General features: G+C 43.1%; 1 protein-coding gene across 2 annotated transcripts in view; it reads right to left on the bottom strand.

Moving 5' to 3' along the window:
- Window positions 1–1003: 1003 nt before the first annotated feature.
- Window positions 1004–13271, bottom strand: part of MIA3 (MIA SH3 domain ER export factor 3) — a 58814-nt gene continuing 46546 nt past the window's right edge. The window contains exons 18-29 of one of the 2 annotated variants that reach the window (XM_069954599.1): window positions 13040–13178; window positions 12035–12136; window positions 11653–11713; window positions 10824–10859; window positions 10643–10710; window positions 9833–9930; window positions 8871–8999; window positions 7177–7242; window positions 6726–6802; window positions 6534–6605; window positions 3561–3705; window positions 1004–2231 (exon numbers count right to left, since the gene is read on the bottom strand). In XM_069954599.1, the coding sequence (XP_069810700.1) occupies window positions 1543–2231; window positions 3561–3705; window positions 6534–6605; window positions 6726–6802; window positions 7177–7242; window positions 8871–8999; window positions 9833–9930; window positions 10643–10710; window positions 10824–10859; window positions 11653–11713; window positions 12035–12136; window positions 13040–13178 (1682 nt within the window). In that variant the 3' untranslated portion in view covers window positions 1004–1542. The remainder of the gene's footprint in view (window positions 2232–3560; window positions 3706–6533; window positions 6606–6725; window positions 6803–7176; window positions 7243–8870; window positions 9000–9832; window positions 9931–10642; window positions 10711–10823; window positions 10860–11652; window positions 11714–12034; window positions 12137–13039; window positions 13179–13271) is intronic. The other variant, XM_069954600.1, reaches the window with a different exon arrangement.

Raw genomic sequence — 13271 nt, 5'->3', positions numbered from 1 at the left:
TATCACTAGAGATGAGCGAACCTGGAGCATGCTCGAGTCCATCCAAACCCGAACGATCGGCATTTGATTAGCGGTGGCTGCTGAAGTTGGATAAAGCCCTAAGACTATGTGGAAAACATGAATATAGTCATATAGCTTTATCCAAGTTCAGCAGCCCCCGCTAATCAAATGCCGATCGTTCGGGTTCGGATCGACTCGAACCCGGTTTGCTCATCTCTAGATATCACTTGTTAAATACTAAGGAAATCCTTAAAACATGACCTGTTGGTGGCTGTTCCGTGGCCTCCTGGTAAGTGTAGACTCCCTGCTCCTGTGGAGCTCACTCGGCCAGTAAATTGTGATGGGCTCCCCTCTCTGCCCACTATTATTGTGGCCGGAGACAGAAGCATTCTGCCTCTGGCCACAAGAGGCCGCTCCCTCCCTCTGTGATGCACGAGTGACATCACTTCTGCGCACGCAGAGCCGGGGGAGACACATCACTGGAAGCCTGCAGCGCTGCGCATTAGGTAAGTATGGATTTTTTTTTTATCCGCTACAGGGGTGTTGGGAGGTTCGGTCACATGGGGTGTGAGCCTACACATGAAATACATATCTTGAGAAAAGGGGATCAGGGGTGCTTAATGAGGGATGCCTATATATAGTGGAATACATACTGGGGAGATGTGACGCACATCAGTTGAAATAAAAAAACGGAAACAGATTAAAAAATGGATGCAATTATGGACGGATTTTTAGAGATCACGGAGCTTAAAAAAAATCACTGGACATGTGAATGAGGCCATAGGCTGTATCCAAGTTTTCCAGGACTCCCTAGGGCTGCATCAAACTTCTTCAGCTTCCGCTAAATTAAATGTAACACGCTAAAAAAACATGCAAGCTCTGCTTCCTGCAACCACTCATAGAGAAAGCCTGAGAATCATGTCCCCCCCCCAACCCACTCAGCGAAACTGGCTTTCAATTACACATAGATTAGATAGACAGACTAGTAAATAGAAGCATTAAATAGATTTTTAATTCTTTATTATTTTCCATCTTACAGAGTTATGCGCTTCTGGTATGCAGCATCAGATGTTAAAAACAATGAATTATCCTATGTAAACCAGTGGTGTAAAATAATAATAATATAATTAAGCTAGTGGGTGTGGAAAAGCCATCAGAATAATGATATTCTTATAAAATGTATTTCCACAGGAAATGTTTTCAAAGAATTTTAGACATTCATTATTTTCCACATACAATGGTTACATATGGTACATTAAATTAAAAAAACAAAAACAAATGGAAAGAAAAAAAAAAACCATGGATTCCGGTATTACACGTCCTGAAATATTGATGAAAAATTATCCAGCTTCAGGAGGTAAAAAAAAAAAAAGCTGAATTATTTAAACATTAAAAAATCCTAAAGAAGATTGACAAGAATAAAATATTTATTGCAAATATAAGACGCGTGAAATTATAAATCAGACGTTTATGTAAACCGGTAACTTTTGAACCATTTTCAACTGCGGTAAAGATTGTGTCCTATTAAGTCTTCACTATTTTTTAGGATTTTTGACCTCTAGAAAGTTCTTGATCTGTCTGAACTGGTTGACTGTGTCCTGGTGGGAGAGATCGCTGCTCGGGTAATGAAGGTCCAGCAGGGACTCCAGGATGAGATCCTGGGGGTAAGTCTCTTACTCCTGCTGGGAGATGACCATGTGGTGGGAAGTCTCTGCCTCCTGGTGGAGGACCTGCCAGAAACTCTCTAGAACCAGGTGGTGGCCCTGGTATGAAATCTCTGACTCCGGGTGGGGGGACTCCTGGTATAAACTCTCTGGAACCAGGTGGAGGCATTACTGGCAGGAAGTCCCTAGCTCCTGGAGGTGGAAGCCCTGGTGGTATATCTCTGGCTCCTGGCGGTAGAGGTCCAGGTGGAAAATCTCGCAAACCAGGAGGCATAGGTCCTGGTGGGAAGTCCCGAGGTCCTGGAGGTGGAAGACCAGGTGGGAAGTCTCGAGCTCCTGGAGGAAGTGGACCTGGTGGAAAGTCTCTCGGTCCAGGAGGTGGTAGTCCAGGTGGGAAGTCTCTTGTTCCTGGGGGTGGACCTGGATAATCTCTAGGACCATGCATAGGGACAGGACCTGGAGGGAAGGGGCCTCGGATAAATCCCCTTGGATCTGGTGGAGGCACTGCGCCGGGTGGGAGCATAGGCCTTGGTGGAAAGTCTCTAATACCTAGTGGGGGACCATGCACTGAAATAAAAAATATATATATTTATTACCATAAAGATACATTAGACAATGCTGTATCTTGTTCGATAACACCGCTAATTTGATTGTCATTTACATCAGAGAGAAAGAGTTGCTGTTCTATAAAATGATAAAGTTGGGTCAAAATCGCCAAATAACCCAGCTTTCTGCACATCCACTGTGCCGCCCCTCATTCCCTGCAGGTCTACGCATCCACTGTGCTGCACAGAGCTGAGAATTTCTGAGTTTTTTACATTGCTCCTCTGCCCTGCGCTCTAAGCCTCCTCCCTGCCAAAGAATTTATCAGATGTTTCCCCTCTGTCAGGTCTGCAAAGCAAACCTTCAATACATCCAAATTCTCTCTTAAAGGGGTAGTCTGGTGATTTTTTTCTCTCTATCAAATCAGCTGGTGTCAGAAAATTATACAGATTTGTAATTTACTTCTAATTAAAAATCTGAATTCTTCCAGTACTTATGAGCTGCTATATGTCCTGCAGGAAGTGATGTATTCTGACACAGTGATCTCTGCTGCCACCTCTGTCCATGTCAGGAACTGTCCAAGACAGGAGAGGTTTTCCAAGGGGATTTGTTTCTTCTCTGGACAGTTCCTGACATGGACAGAGGTGTCAGCAGAGAGCACTGTGTCAGACTGGAAAGAACACACCATTTCCTGCAGAGCATACAGCAACTATTAAGTACTGGAAGACTTTAGATTTTGAAATAGAAGTAAGTTTCACTTCTATAGAACTTTCTATAGAATTACCAGTTAATTTAAAGGCTATTGATTCTTAGGCCTGGTCTCAGACCAATATTTTAGGTCTAATGATCTGTGCAGATTAATTTTATAATATCTATTCTAGAAAGCTCTAAATCCCCTGCATAGTTACAGAGTTACATAACATTTTCAACACCCAGAATACAGTGTATCTGCATTAAACTAGAAATAAAGAAGACAATATGCAGTAAACGTGCCTTAGTGGGGCCTGCAGGAAGCAAGATTTTTAACATTTATGAAGAGGATTTCCGGCTCAGTCACAGTGAGGGAATGAAAGTTCCAACCCCTACGAATGTATAGATGTGACCAGACAACAACAAACAATGCAAACCAATATCCAAGAGAGCACTCCAAAGTAATGAACAAATGCGAGCCTTTATTCCACCATGGCTAACCAAGGCTCCCATTTGTTCATTACTTTGGTGCGCGGTCTTGGATATTGGTTTGGATTTTGAAGCAGACTGTGCATGAGGCCCGGTGAGGAGTGCAATCCACTGACACTATGGCTGCTAAATCACATTATTTCAGTTGTGCCTAACACAAAACAATGGACTTACTCTGTGGTGGTAGTGGTCTTGGACCAAAGGGTCCTCGAGGTGGTGGTGGACCAATCCGACCAGGAGGCATCATGGGAGCAGCAGCAGGCGAATTCATTACCGGGGTGCCAGGAAATGATGGTGGACCTTTGGCTATGGGCATGACCTGCAAACAGAGAAAGTATGGGAGTAATAATAGACAATACAAAGTGATGCCAGGGTGATGAGCGACACCAGATCTGCCGATATAATTCAAACACACAAAATATACATGATGGTTTATTAGTAGTATTACGTATTATTTACATTGTACTTAACTGAGGAGCTTACAATTAAAGGGGAACAGATCCCCCTTCCCATTGATAAATTAGAATGTCTCCTAATTGTTGTTATTATCTTTCTGGAAGATGTTCTTCTATTTTTTCTTGATCACAATAAAAAATTGTTTGGAAAAAAAAAAAATTACAATGTCTGGTTTTCATCAGCTATTACTGTACAGAGGCAAGTGCTCCTCCAAAGCTCAAACTTCTCTCTATACTGGTTAACAGTGGGAGGCTAGATAAATAAGTTTTTCTAATTTTCTAACCTATCAGGTCATAGAGATGTCATAAAGAAGGCCTTATGCTCAGGACCTTCCATGATAAGTGAGATTGGGGTACCAATACAGGAGAACCTTACCGGCGCTAGTCTTTTCCCAGTGGTAACATCAACGTGCCAGGAGTTTGGGCTGTAGGGCCTAAAGTGATAATTTGATGGCTAAAAATACCTAATTTAGTGAAGGGGTTTGTCTGGGTGGTTATAGGAGATGTCCAAAGTGTGCAACCCTCAGCATAATAGTGAGAGAAGATCCTCAGGGGCGTGGCCAAATAAACCACATAGGTATAAGTCCAATGTCCAGAATTTATATCCTAGTAATACAGTAAGTAAAAAAAAAAATCTGAATTTTCTTTTCAGTGACATCCAAAACTTTGTCACAAAATAAATATTTAAACTCATGAGATGTGTTTGAATTATATGTATGAATTGAGCTCCTCCCCCGAGCAGCATTTTAAGCTATGCCCTCAGGAACCTCAATACATCACCATTCAGTACCAGAGGACTCCTATACCAGGGTAAATGGAAAGGGTTAAGGACAGAGAGAAGACACTGAGGACAAAGTTAAAGTGGATATATCCCCTACATAAGTTGCTTTCTGTAAGGGCGGCATATTACAGGGACAGGTCCATTCTATTACACAAAATAGCACAAAATATAAAATTGTACCCTTGGCTACTAGGAAACAGAATACAGCACAGGGACTCTAATGGATCCAATATACTAATGAGGAGAGTGCCCGCCGCTCCCTTCTCTCAGCAGTGATTGACAGTCTGCTGCATATACAATAACACAATATTGCTGTGTGCCATTATAGCTAATAAGAGAACAGACTGTGTCAGTATTATGCTGCCCTGACAGATTCCATTTAGCTGTGTGAAGAGCAGAAGGCATGTATACCATTGATAGCATCAGTAACAGCATCGCTAGCATCTCTCAAGAGGACTGTAGCACTATATACACTGGATAATATTGTGTTTCCTGTGGTGTAGTGGTGGGGCGGATGGGCAAGAAAGCCCAAGCAGAAATCAAGTTTCTGGAGGACTTTCAGGCTCTCTAAAGCCCCTATTCCACCGGGCGACTGAGAGGAGCAAACGAGCTCCTCGTTCCCCGCTTGCTACTCCTCGTTCCATGCGGGTGAGTGCGGGAGGTGCCGCCTGGGTGATCGCTCGATCGTCCGGGCAGCCCATAGCATACAGCAGCGATCTGCTGCCGCTGCTCCTATTCCACGGGGCAACGGCAGCAGATCGTTCCTGTATGAGTCGTTCGTTTTTCAACATGTTGAAAAACAAACGACTGCAACGATCAGCCGACATGAGTGATGTCGGCTGATCGTGGCCTTCTTAAGGGTGGGCCCTTCTTAAGGGTAGGCAGGGGAAGCAGGACTCACAGACTGTCTTTGTGTGGGGAGGGGAAGCAGGACTCACAGACTGTCTATGAAAAGGCAGGGGAAGCAGGACTCACAGACTCTCTATAAGAAGGCAGGGGAAGCAGGACTCACAGACTCTCTATAAGAAGGCAGGGGAAGCAGGACTCACAGACTCTCTATAAGAAGGCAGGGGAAGCAGGACTCACAGACTCTCTATAAGAAGGCAGGGGAAGCAGGACTCTCAGGCTCTATACGTGTAGGAAGGGGAAGCAGGACTCACAGACTCTCTATAAGAAGGCAGGGGAAGCAGGACTTACAGACTCTCTATAAGAAGGCAGGGGAAGCAGGACTCTTAGGCTCTATACGTGTAGGAAGGGGAAGCAGGATTCACAGACTGTCTCTCTAAGAAGGCAGGGGAAGCAGGACTCACAGACTCTATAAGAAGGCAGGGGAAGCAGGACTCACAGACTCTCTATAAGAAGGCAGGGGAAGCAGGACTCACAGACTCTCTATAAGAAGGCAGGGGAAGCAGGACTCACAGACTGTCTCTCTAAGAAGGCAGGGGAAGCAGGACTTACAGACTCTCTATAAGAAGGCAGGAGAAGCAGGACTTACAGACTCTCTATGAATGGGTGGGAGAAGCAGGAACCAAATATTAGAAAGCTAAAAAAAGCATAGAAAACACATGGAAATACAGCTATACGCAGCCACTCCATGTCCCTTCCCATCTCCTGTCTAAGATGGACAAGCTAACAAGTTTTTTTGGTCATCAGTCACATTAATGGTGCAAATTTAGTCACATTCAAAAAAATAAAATGGTTAAAATGTTAAATTGCCCAAATCCATATAAAGTCCCCCACACTAATAGCAAGGCACTCTGTATACAAGCTGGAGGGCAGGTGATATAGCAGGTAGAGAAGCCCTTTATATTCCTTAGAGAGGGAAGCAACACATGCAAGGTTAGAAGCCTCTATTCGCCACCAGATGCAGCAGGTGAGCACCAACCCCATGCACCACTGCTAAATACTCACTGGAGTGGGATCCTCGGGCTGGGAAGAACTAGTGGGCACACTGGGCGCCTCAGACTCATTAGATGGGGTGGGCTTTTTGTTTTACAAGAAGAAATTAATTAAGAGTGAAGAACAAACACAAAAAGCAACACAATAAAAAGGGATAATATAGAGATAGAGACAACAGGATGAGGGGTGTGCCCCAGAACTCACCAATCCATCCACACCTATAGAGGGCGACGATGTTCTGGGACCACTGTTTAACACTGCACTGGAGTGACCAAGATCGACTGGAGAGGGGGAAACACCATATTAACAACATTACAGTCCTTACAGCAAATAACATATTCACACTATGCTACCAATCCATATTATCCTACCAATCCATATACTATAGTACATAGGAGCAGTATTATAGTAGCTATATTCCTGTATATAGGAGCAGTATTATAGTAGTTATATTCCTGTATATAGGAGCAGTATTATAGTAGTTATATTCCTGTATATAGGAGGAGTATTGTAGTAGTTATATTCTTGTATATAGGAGCAGTATTATAGTAGTTATATTCTTGTATATAGGGGCAGTATTATAGTAGTTATCATTTCGTACAAAGTGCATGTACAATGTATGTGCCTTTTGTACATTATTGCTGTGTTAACTTACCAGGTGCAGAAGTTCTTCCAGATACCTCAGCATGGGGACGTCTGTGTCCAGAAGTATCTCCTCCACCTTCACAGAGAAGAAATAAGATGACATAAGACCAGAGGGGATACAAGGGTGGTGGCAGGAAATGTGAGATGATGAGATGGGTTTATCGCCCACTACTATAGGCTTTACTGAGATCTGTCCAAGTTGCTGAAGTGTCTCCAAACTGTACAAATATTACATCTTTATAATGGTCAGAGCTCAAGTTTCAAAACCACAGGGCTCCACATTTCCCTGCACAGCCACACAGTTACATTTAGTGGTGGCTGCGGGTAGCCAGAATGCAGTTATTACATGTGTGGTTTTAATAATATATGGGAAGCAGACACATCAGATCTAAATCTGTGAAAACAGATGACTGAATTATTTTATAAACGTGACTTCATGGGAATCTGGGACATGTGACCCTTTGGTGAACCAGAGAAGAGACTGAAGGATTGTAAGTAATTTGGAACAGGGGTTTAGTTCCATATTTGTTCTGCTAATTTTTCCCTCTTGACTTCTTTCCTGCCAGACAGTTCGAGGCAGAATGAACACAACCACATCATTACTCAACAAGCTTTCTGGGTGAGGTCATGAAGGAGTATCAAACAAACTATAAACCCAGCCAAAGCCAAGAAGTGTCAGAGTTTTACCCCTACGATCTGAACTGTGCTGCAGAATGGTGTGGTACAGTGGGTAAACGTGGGCTCAACAAAAGCTTTTTCTTCAGTTCATACATCACACTCCTACCAATAAACGTAATATATAATATTATATATATATACACACACACACACACACATATCTATCCATCTTACTTATAGGGTAGTATTACACGGGCCGATGTAAGCCCGATACTAACTGTAAACGAGCGCCGTTCTGCTAGGTCGGCGCTCATTTACTGGGCCTATTACACGGCCCGATTAACGTTTAACAAGGGCTGCATCAACATAGTTACCAATGTCCTTGCAGCCCTTGCTTAACTTTATACATTACTTGTCCAGGCTGCAGGGCTCCTCTTGCGATCTTCTTCTCCCCGGGTCCCGCGCGCTCCAGCTTCAGAGCAGCCGGTCTCGGCTGACAGGTCGCTCAGACAATCACTGGCCGTGGCGGTCCCAGACAGTGATTGGCTGAGCGGCCTGTCAGCTGAGACAGGCCGCTCTGAAGCTGGAACGTGCGGGACCCAGGGAGAAGACCACAAGAGAAGCCCTGTATCTTGCATAGGTAATGTACATCGTCAGCTGCCGGCCGCACATCGCTATTGCACGTAGCGATGAGCGGACGGCGCCCGACAATTATAGAGTTAAACCTATATCAGCAATCAGCCGATGATCGTTGTCATTGGCTGATCGTTGTATTTATTACACGGAACGATAATCAGCCAAATCGGGACGATTTGACCGATTATCGTTCCGTGTAATAGCACCCATAGGAGCTAAATCTATTAAAGGGATAGAGTCACTCTAATAAATTACTTTATTAATCCGAATAAATCCAGTATTATACTCCAGAGCTGCACTCACTATTCTGCTGGTGGAGTCACTGTGTACATACATTACATTAGTCCTACATAGAATAAATGGAGGAGCGGCAGCATGCATAAGCGATTGTAGCTGGAAACTAGGGTACTTATCCTCTACTTATACTTATCCTCTATCCTTGAAACTAACTTTTTAAGTCCTCTGTTCGGCTGAGGTTGGCTGAAGCAGATCGTACAGACATGTCCATCATTATCGGAGGGGATGGCGCTCCCCCACTTACTGGTGAAGGGCCAAAAGAGCCATCCCTGCTCAAGTTACCTGCAGTTTAAAAGGGGACAGCAAAACATCATGAAAGTGACATTTTTACACATATTAGTGTGAATATTAAAGCATTAAATAAAAAATATTTGACTTCAAATTTTACTGATAACTCCCTGGCTGGCTGCTTAATTTGACTCGCTGCTGGAGATGTCAATGGAGCCTGTCGCAGGCGGAGGGGCTCAACACCAGGACTCCTACCAATCAAAACTTTTGACAAGTCTCTGAATTGTGTCAAAAGTTTTATTTTAAATTACAGTAATGTTTCAAAATTATACTGGAATATTCCAAAATTTTATAGACAATTTTTTTTCATTCATGAAAGGTGCTTAGAGAGGAACTGTGCACTCCCCTAAATTTTCTTTTAGTAAATACCTGTATGTTTCATAAAACAACAAATCTATTTATCTTTTTATTTAGACAACCGCATGATACCGTTCCTATGTATAGATAAATTGACAACTAGGTGCTACTATTCCCCTTATCAAGGGGTCTGTCCCAGCACGGTCAAACTTTCAGCACTGACTAAACATTAGCACGGAGTGCAAAACTCCTATTGACAAGTGGAAATGGTAACACTGAGTTTATTTATACATTTGCGGGAGGAACAACAACAGAATAACACAAAACAAAGTTCTAAGAAATGATGCACCATGATAATTCTGTGAGGAATACAAGTATTTAGTAAATCGGACATAGCGGACAGATCCTCCTTGAAGTTATAAAAGTATGTCTGTCTAGGGGCTGCACAAAGCATAGCACATACTTGAAACTCCCCCTAGTGAAATGAATCAGCACAGAAAGTTGGGAGTTGTCGGGAGAACAGCTTGTACCTCTCCTTGGTGGGGGCTGGTGGTCAGGTCTTCCTGGAGTTGGTTTTACTATGGATGGTCTCTGCAGAGCTGCGATCCTTTGGTTTACTTCAATTAATCTGTAAGCAGGAATACAGAAGGAATTATAGGGAAATTGTTATTGTTGACTAAAATCACAGAAACAGGTAAAAGTACAAAAGCCTATCAGTCCAACTGCAGATATAACCAATATCGCACTCCCTTCACCCTAACTCCGTCACTCACTATAATATGCAGGAGTCTAGAAAGCAGAGATCTGAACACAGAAGTCTATGATACGAGGGGAGAGGTCTCATAGGTTTTCTTACTCCATCTTTTCCCCCTTATCCATACAGCAGAGCGTCCAAGATAAATAGGCCTCTCCTTTTTATGGAACTCGGCCTCCTAAAATCTGCAGTACATTATACCAGTATATATCTTAGGCTGGGTTCACACTACGTATATTTCAGGCTGTATTTGGTCCTCAAGTCAGGTCCTCATAGCAACCAAAACCAGGAGTGGATTGAAAACACAGAAAGGATCTGTTCACACAATGTTGAAATTGAGTGGATGGCCGTCATATAACGGTAAATAACTGCCATTATTTCAATATAACAGCCGTTGTTTTAAAATAACAGCAAATATTTGCCATTAAATGACGGCCATCCACTCAATTACAACATTATGTGAACATAGCCTTTCTGTGTTTTCAATCCACTCCTGGTTTTGGTTGCTATACAGCCTCACAAATACAGCCTCAAATATACATAGTGTGAACCCAGCCTTATACTGCATGTTAGTGGACAGACTCACTTTTGCCTTAAGTTTGCACACTCCCGTTTCTCCTCTGCCAAAGTCCTTTCAGCTGTGCGAGCGGTGAGCTGGTGAAAATAAAATCAAAGAAAAACAGATTATCGGCATGAACAGCATCAATCGTTTGCTTTGTGTCAGAACAGCCGTGCATAACATACAAATGACTTTTTCTTGTACTCACCCAGTTTTCATGAGCCTTTTTTTCATGGCTTGCAATCTTAAAATTGAAATAAAAGGGGGAAAAAAAAATCAGAAACTGCATTAAAAAGTAATGAGTAAAGCCCCATTCACATCATTTATGCTCCTACTATAATCTCCTGTAGAGTGTGAGCTCCTAAGGGCAGTGTCCTCTCTCCTGTAGAGTGTAAGCTCTTATGGGCAGGGTCCTCTCTCCTGTAGAGTGTAAGCTCCTATGGGTAGGGTCCTCTCTCCTATGGAGTGTAAGCTTCTATTGTTAGTAGGACCCCCTCTCTCCTGTAGAGAGTAAGCTCTTATAGGCAGTGTCGTCTCTCCTGTAGATTGTAAGCTCACATGGGCAGTGCCCTCTGTCTTGTAGAGTGCAAGCTCCTAAGGGCAGGGCCCTCTTTCATGTAGAGTGCAAGCTTCTATGGCTAGTAGGGCCCCCTCTCTCCTGTAGAGAGTAAGCTCTTATAGGCAGTGTCGTCTCTCCTGTAGATTGTAAGCTCATATGGGCAGTGCCCTCTGTCTTGTAGAGTGCAAGCTCCTAAGGGCAGGGCCCTCTTTCATGTAGAGTGCAAGCTTCTATGGCTAGTAGGGCCCCCTCTCTCCTGTAGAGAGTAAGCACTTATAGGCAGTGTCGTCTCTCCTGTAGAGTGTAAGCTCATATGGGCAGTGTCCTCTGTCTTGTAGAGTGTAAGCTCTTATGGGCAGGGTCTTAAATTATTGGTCATGGTGTTCATACAGAGGTGGGGGAGACAGATGTAAGCCAACTTATGTATACAGCATCTCTACATTGTAAATACAGCTAAGCCATGCATAAAAAACATTACCTGATTCTTAAAGGATCTCTCAGTTTTTTGCAGTTCCTCTTCCATTTCTTGAATACGCTGCCTGTGGGGTTCATTGAAGCAGGAATGTTACTGTCAGCAGAACACATCAAGATCCTTAAAACCTAAGTAAGTAAACCATGTGTAGGTCTGCCCCTCTGGTGTCCAGCTGATAATTTCTTGCTCCACAAACATGTAGGAAATATCTATCAGACACATACAAAAAGTGCTTGATATGTCCACCATATTTATAGCCAAATTCACTGATGCCCAAGATGAGCAACTGGGCTTATTTTCAAGACCATATAAGCAGCAACAACATGGACAACAGCTAGAGAGCAGCTAGAAGCCAGAACTAACACTTGTGATAAAGTGGAGAGCGTACTTGTATATTTTTACTTCTTCGCTGGCGAGGATGGCTTTTTCATCAGCCACAGATAACTTCTGCTCTTTTTCTTGCCTCTCATATTCTTCCTGGGTCAGTTTTCTGAAAAGAAATTAAAAAAAGTTATCGCTCTCTAACCGACAGAGATTTGAGGACCCTAATGATCCAGATGCCCCATCTATTTTGTATGGGACTTCTAAAAATAGCCAATTGCTGTATTTAGCTATCTCCACCAGTCCCATAAAGTTAAATGCAGCCCAGGTGGGTAAAGGACCACTGTTCATATTACGGTGAAGATCTCAGTATTCTGGCTCTTACTGTTCCAGCCCTCAAAAATTATTATGCAGATAGGTGATGAATGTCCTTCGAGGGAAAACCCCTTTAAAATTGTTGTCCCTCATAAATGTGAGATAGGTAGGGATCCCGTCCTAGGAATTGCCTACAGTCAAGAATACACAGCGGCAGTGCACATAATGCATACTGTCTCTGCATACTGCAGCAATTCTAGAAACAGCCACACTTGCACGGTGGTTGCTGTGCCAGGTGCCTTTATGAAGGTGTGTGTTTGTTTCTAGACGACTACCAAAAGAAAACCAAGGCCATAGGATGTGTTACCATATTTGCATTTGGAATATGTTCCCGTACGCTCCAATTTCTTCAATGATAGTCGGAAGACGTTGCCAATTCCGCATGCAAACATGAAAACACAGCCCTATATAAACTTCTGTGTATACGCCTAGAATTGAAATTAGAATTAAGCAAATCTACTGTAAGATTGGCTGAGCCAGAGTTGAATAAATTTGCCATTTGTTTAGTCTCGTTCTGCAACCAAGTGTTCCCATTCCATGAAGAAGTCTGGAATGACAAAGTCCTAGATCTCATATCAGGCCTCATCACTGGATTCAGATTTAGCGCATCTTACTGAAGGTATAGGAAGTTTAATACAACAAGGAAGTGTAATGCAACAAGGGGTTTGTTACAGCTATTACTAATAATAGTATTTACTTCTGCAGCGCCATTTCTTTCTGCTGGTAAAGCTCAGTGAGAATCTCCACTTTCTGGCGCAGTGTTTTGCACTCGTTGTCCAGTCGCGTCCTGTCGGACTGCAGGGAGCTGGTGTCGTGCTGCAGCTGCTTTATTTGTTCTGGATACGAAAGAGACGGAAAATGTTCAAGTGTTAGTTTACTGAGGATAAAGCTGTAAATAGCAGCATGTGCAATCTATTTTGGATAACATT

Source organism: Dendropsophus ebraccatus, chromosome 15 (genome assembly GCF_027789765.1).
Source record: "Dendropsophus ebraccatus isolate aDenEbr1 chromosome 15, aDenEbr1.pat, whole genome shotgun sequence".
Lineage (NCBI taxonomy): Eukaryota > Metazoa > Chordata > Amphibia > Anura > Hylidae > Dendropsophus > Dendropsophus ebraccatus.
This window is presented reverse-complemented; position numbering and strand designations above follow the sequence as displayed.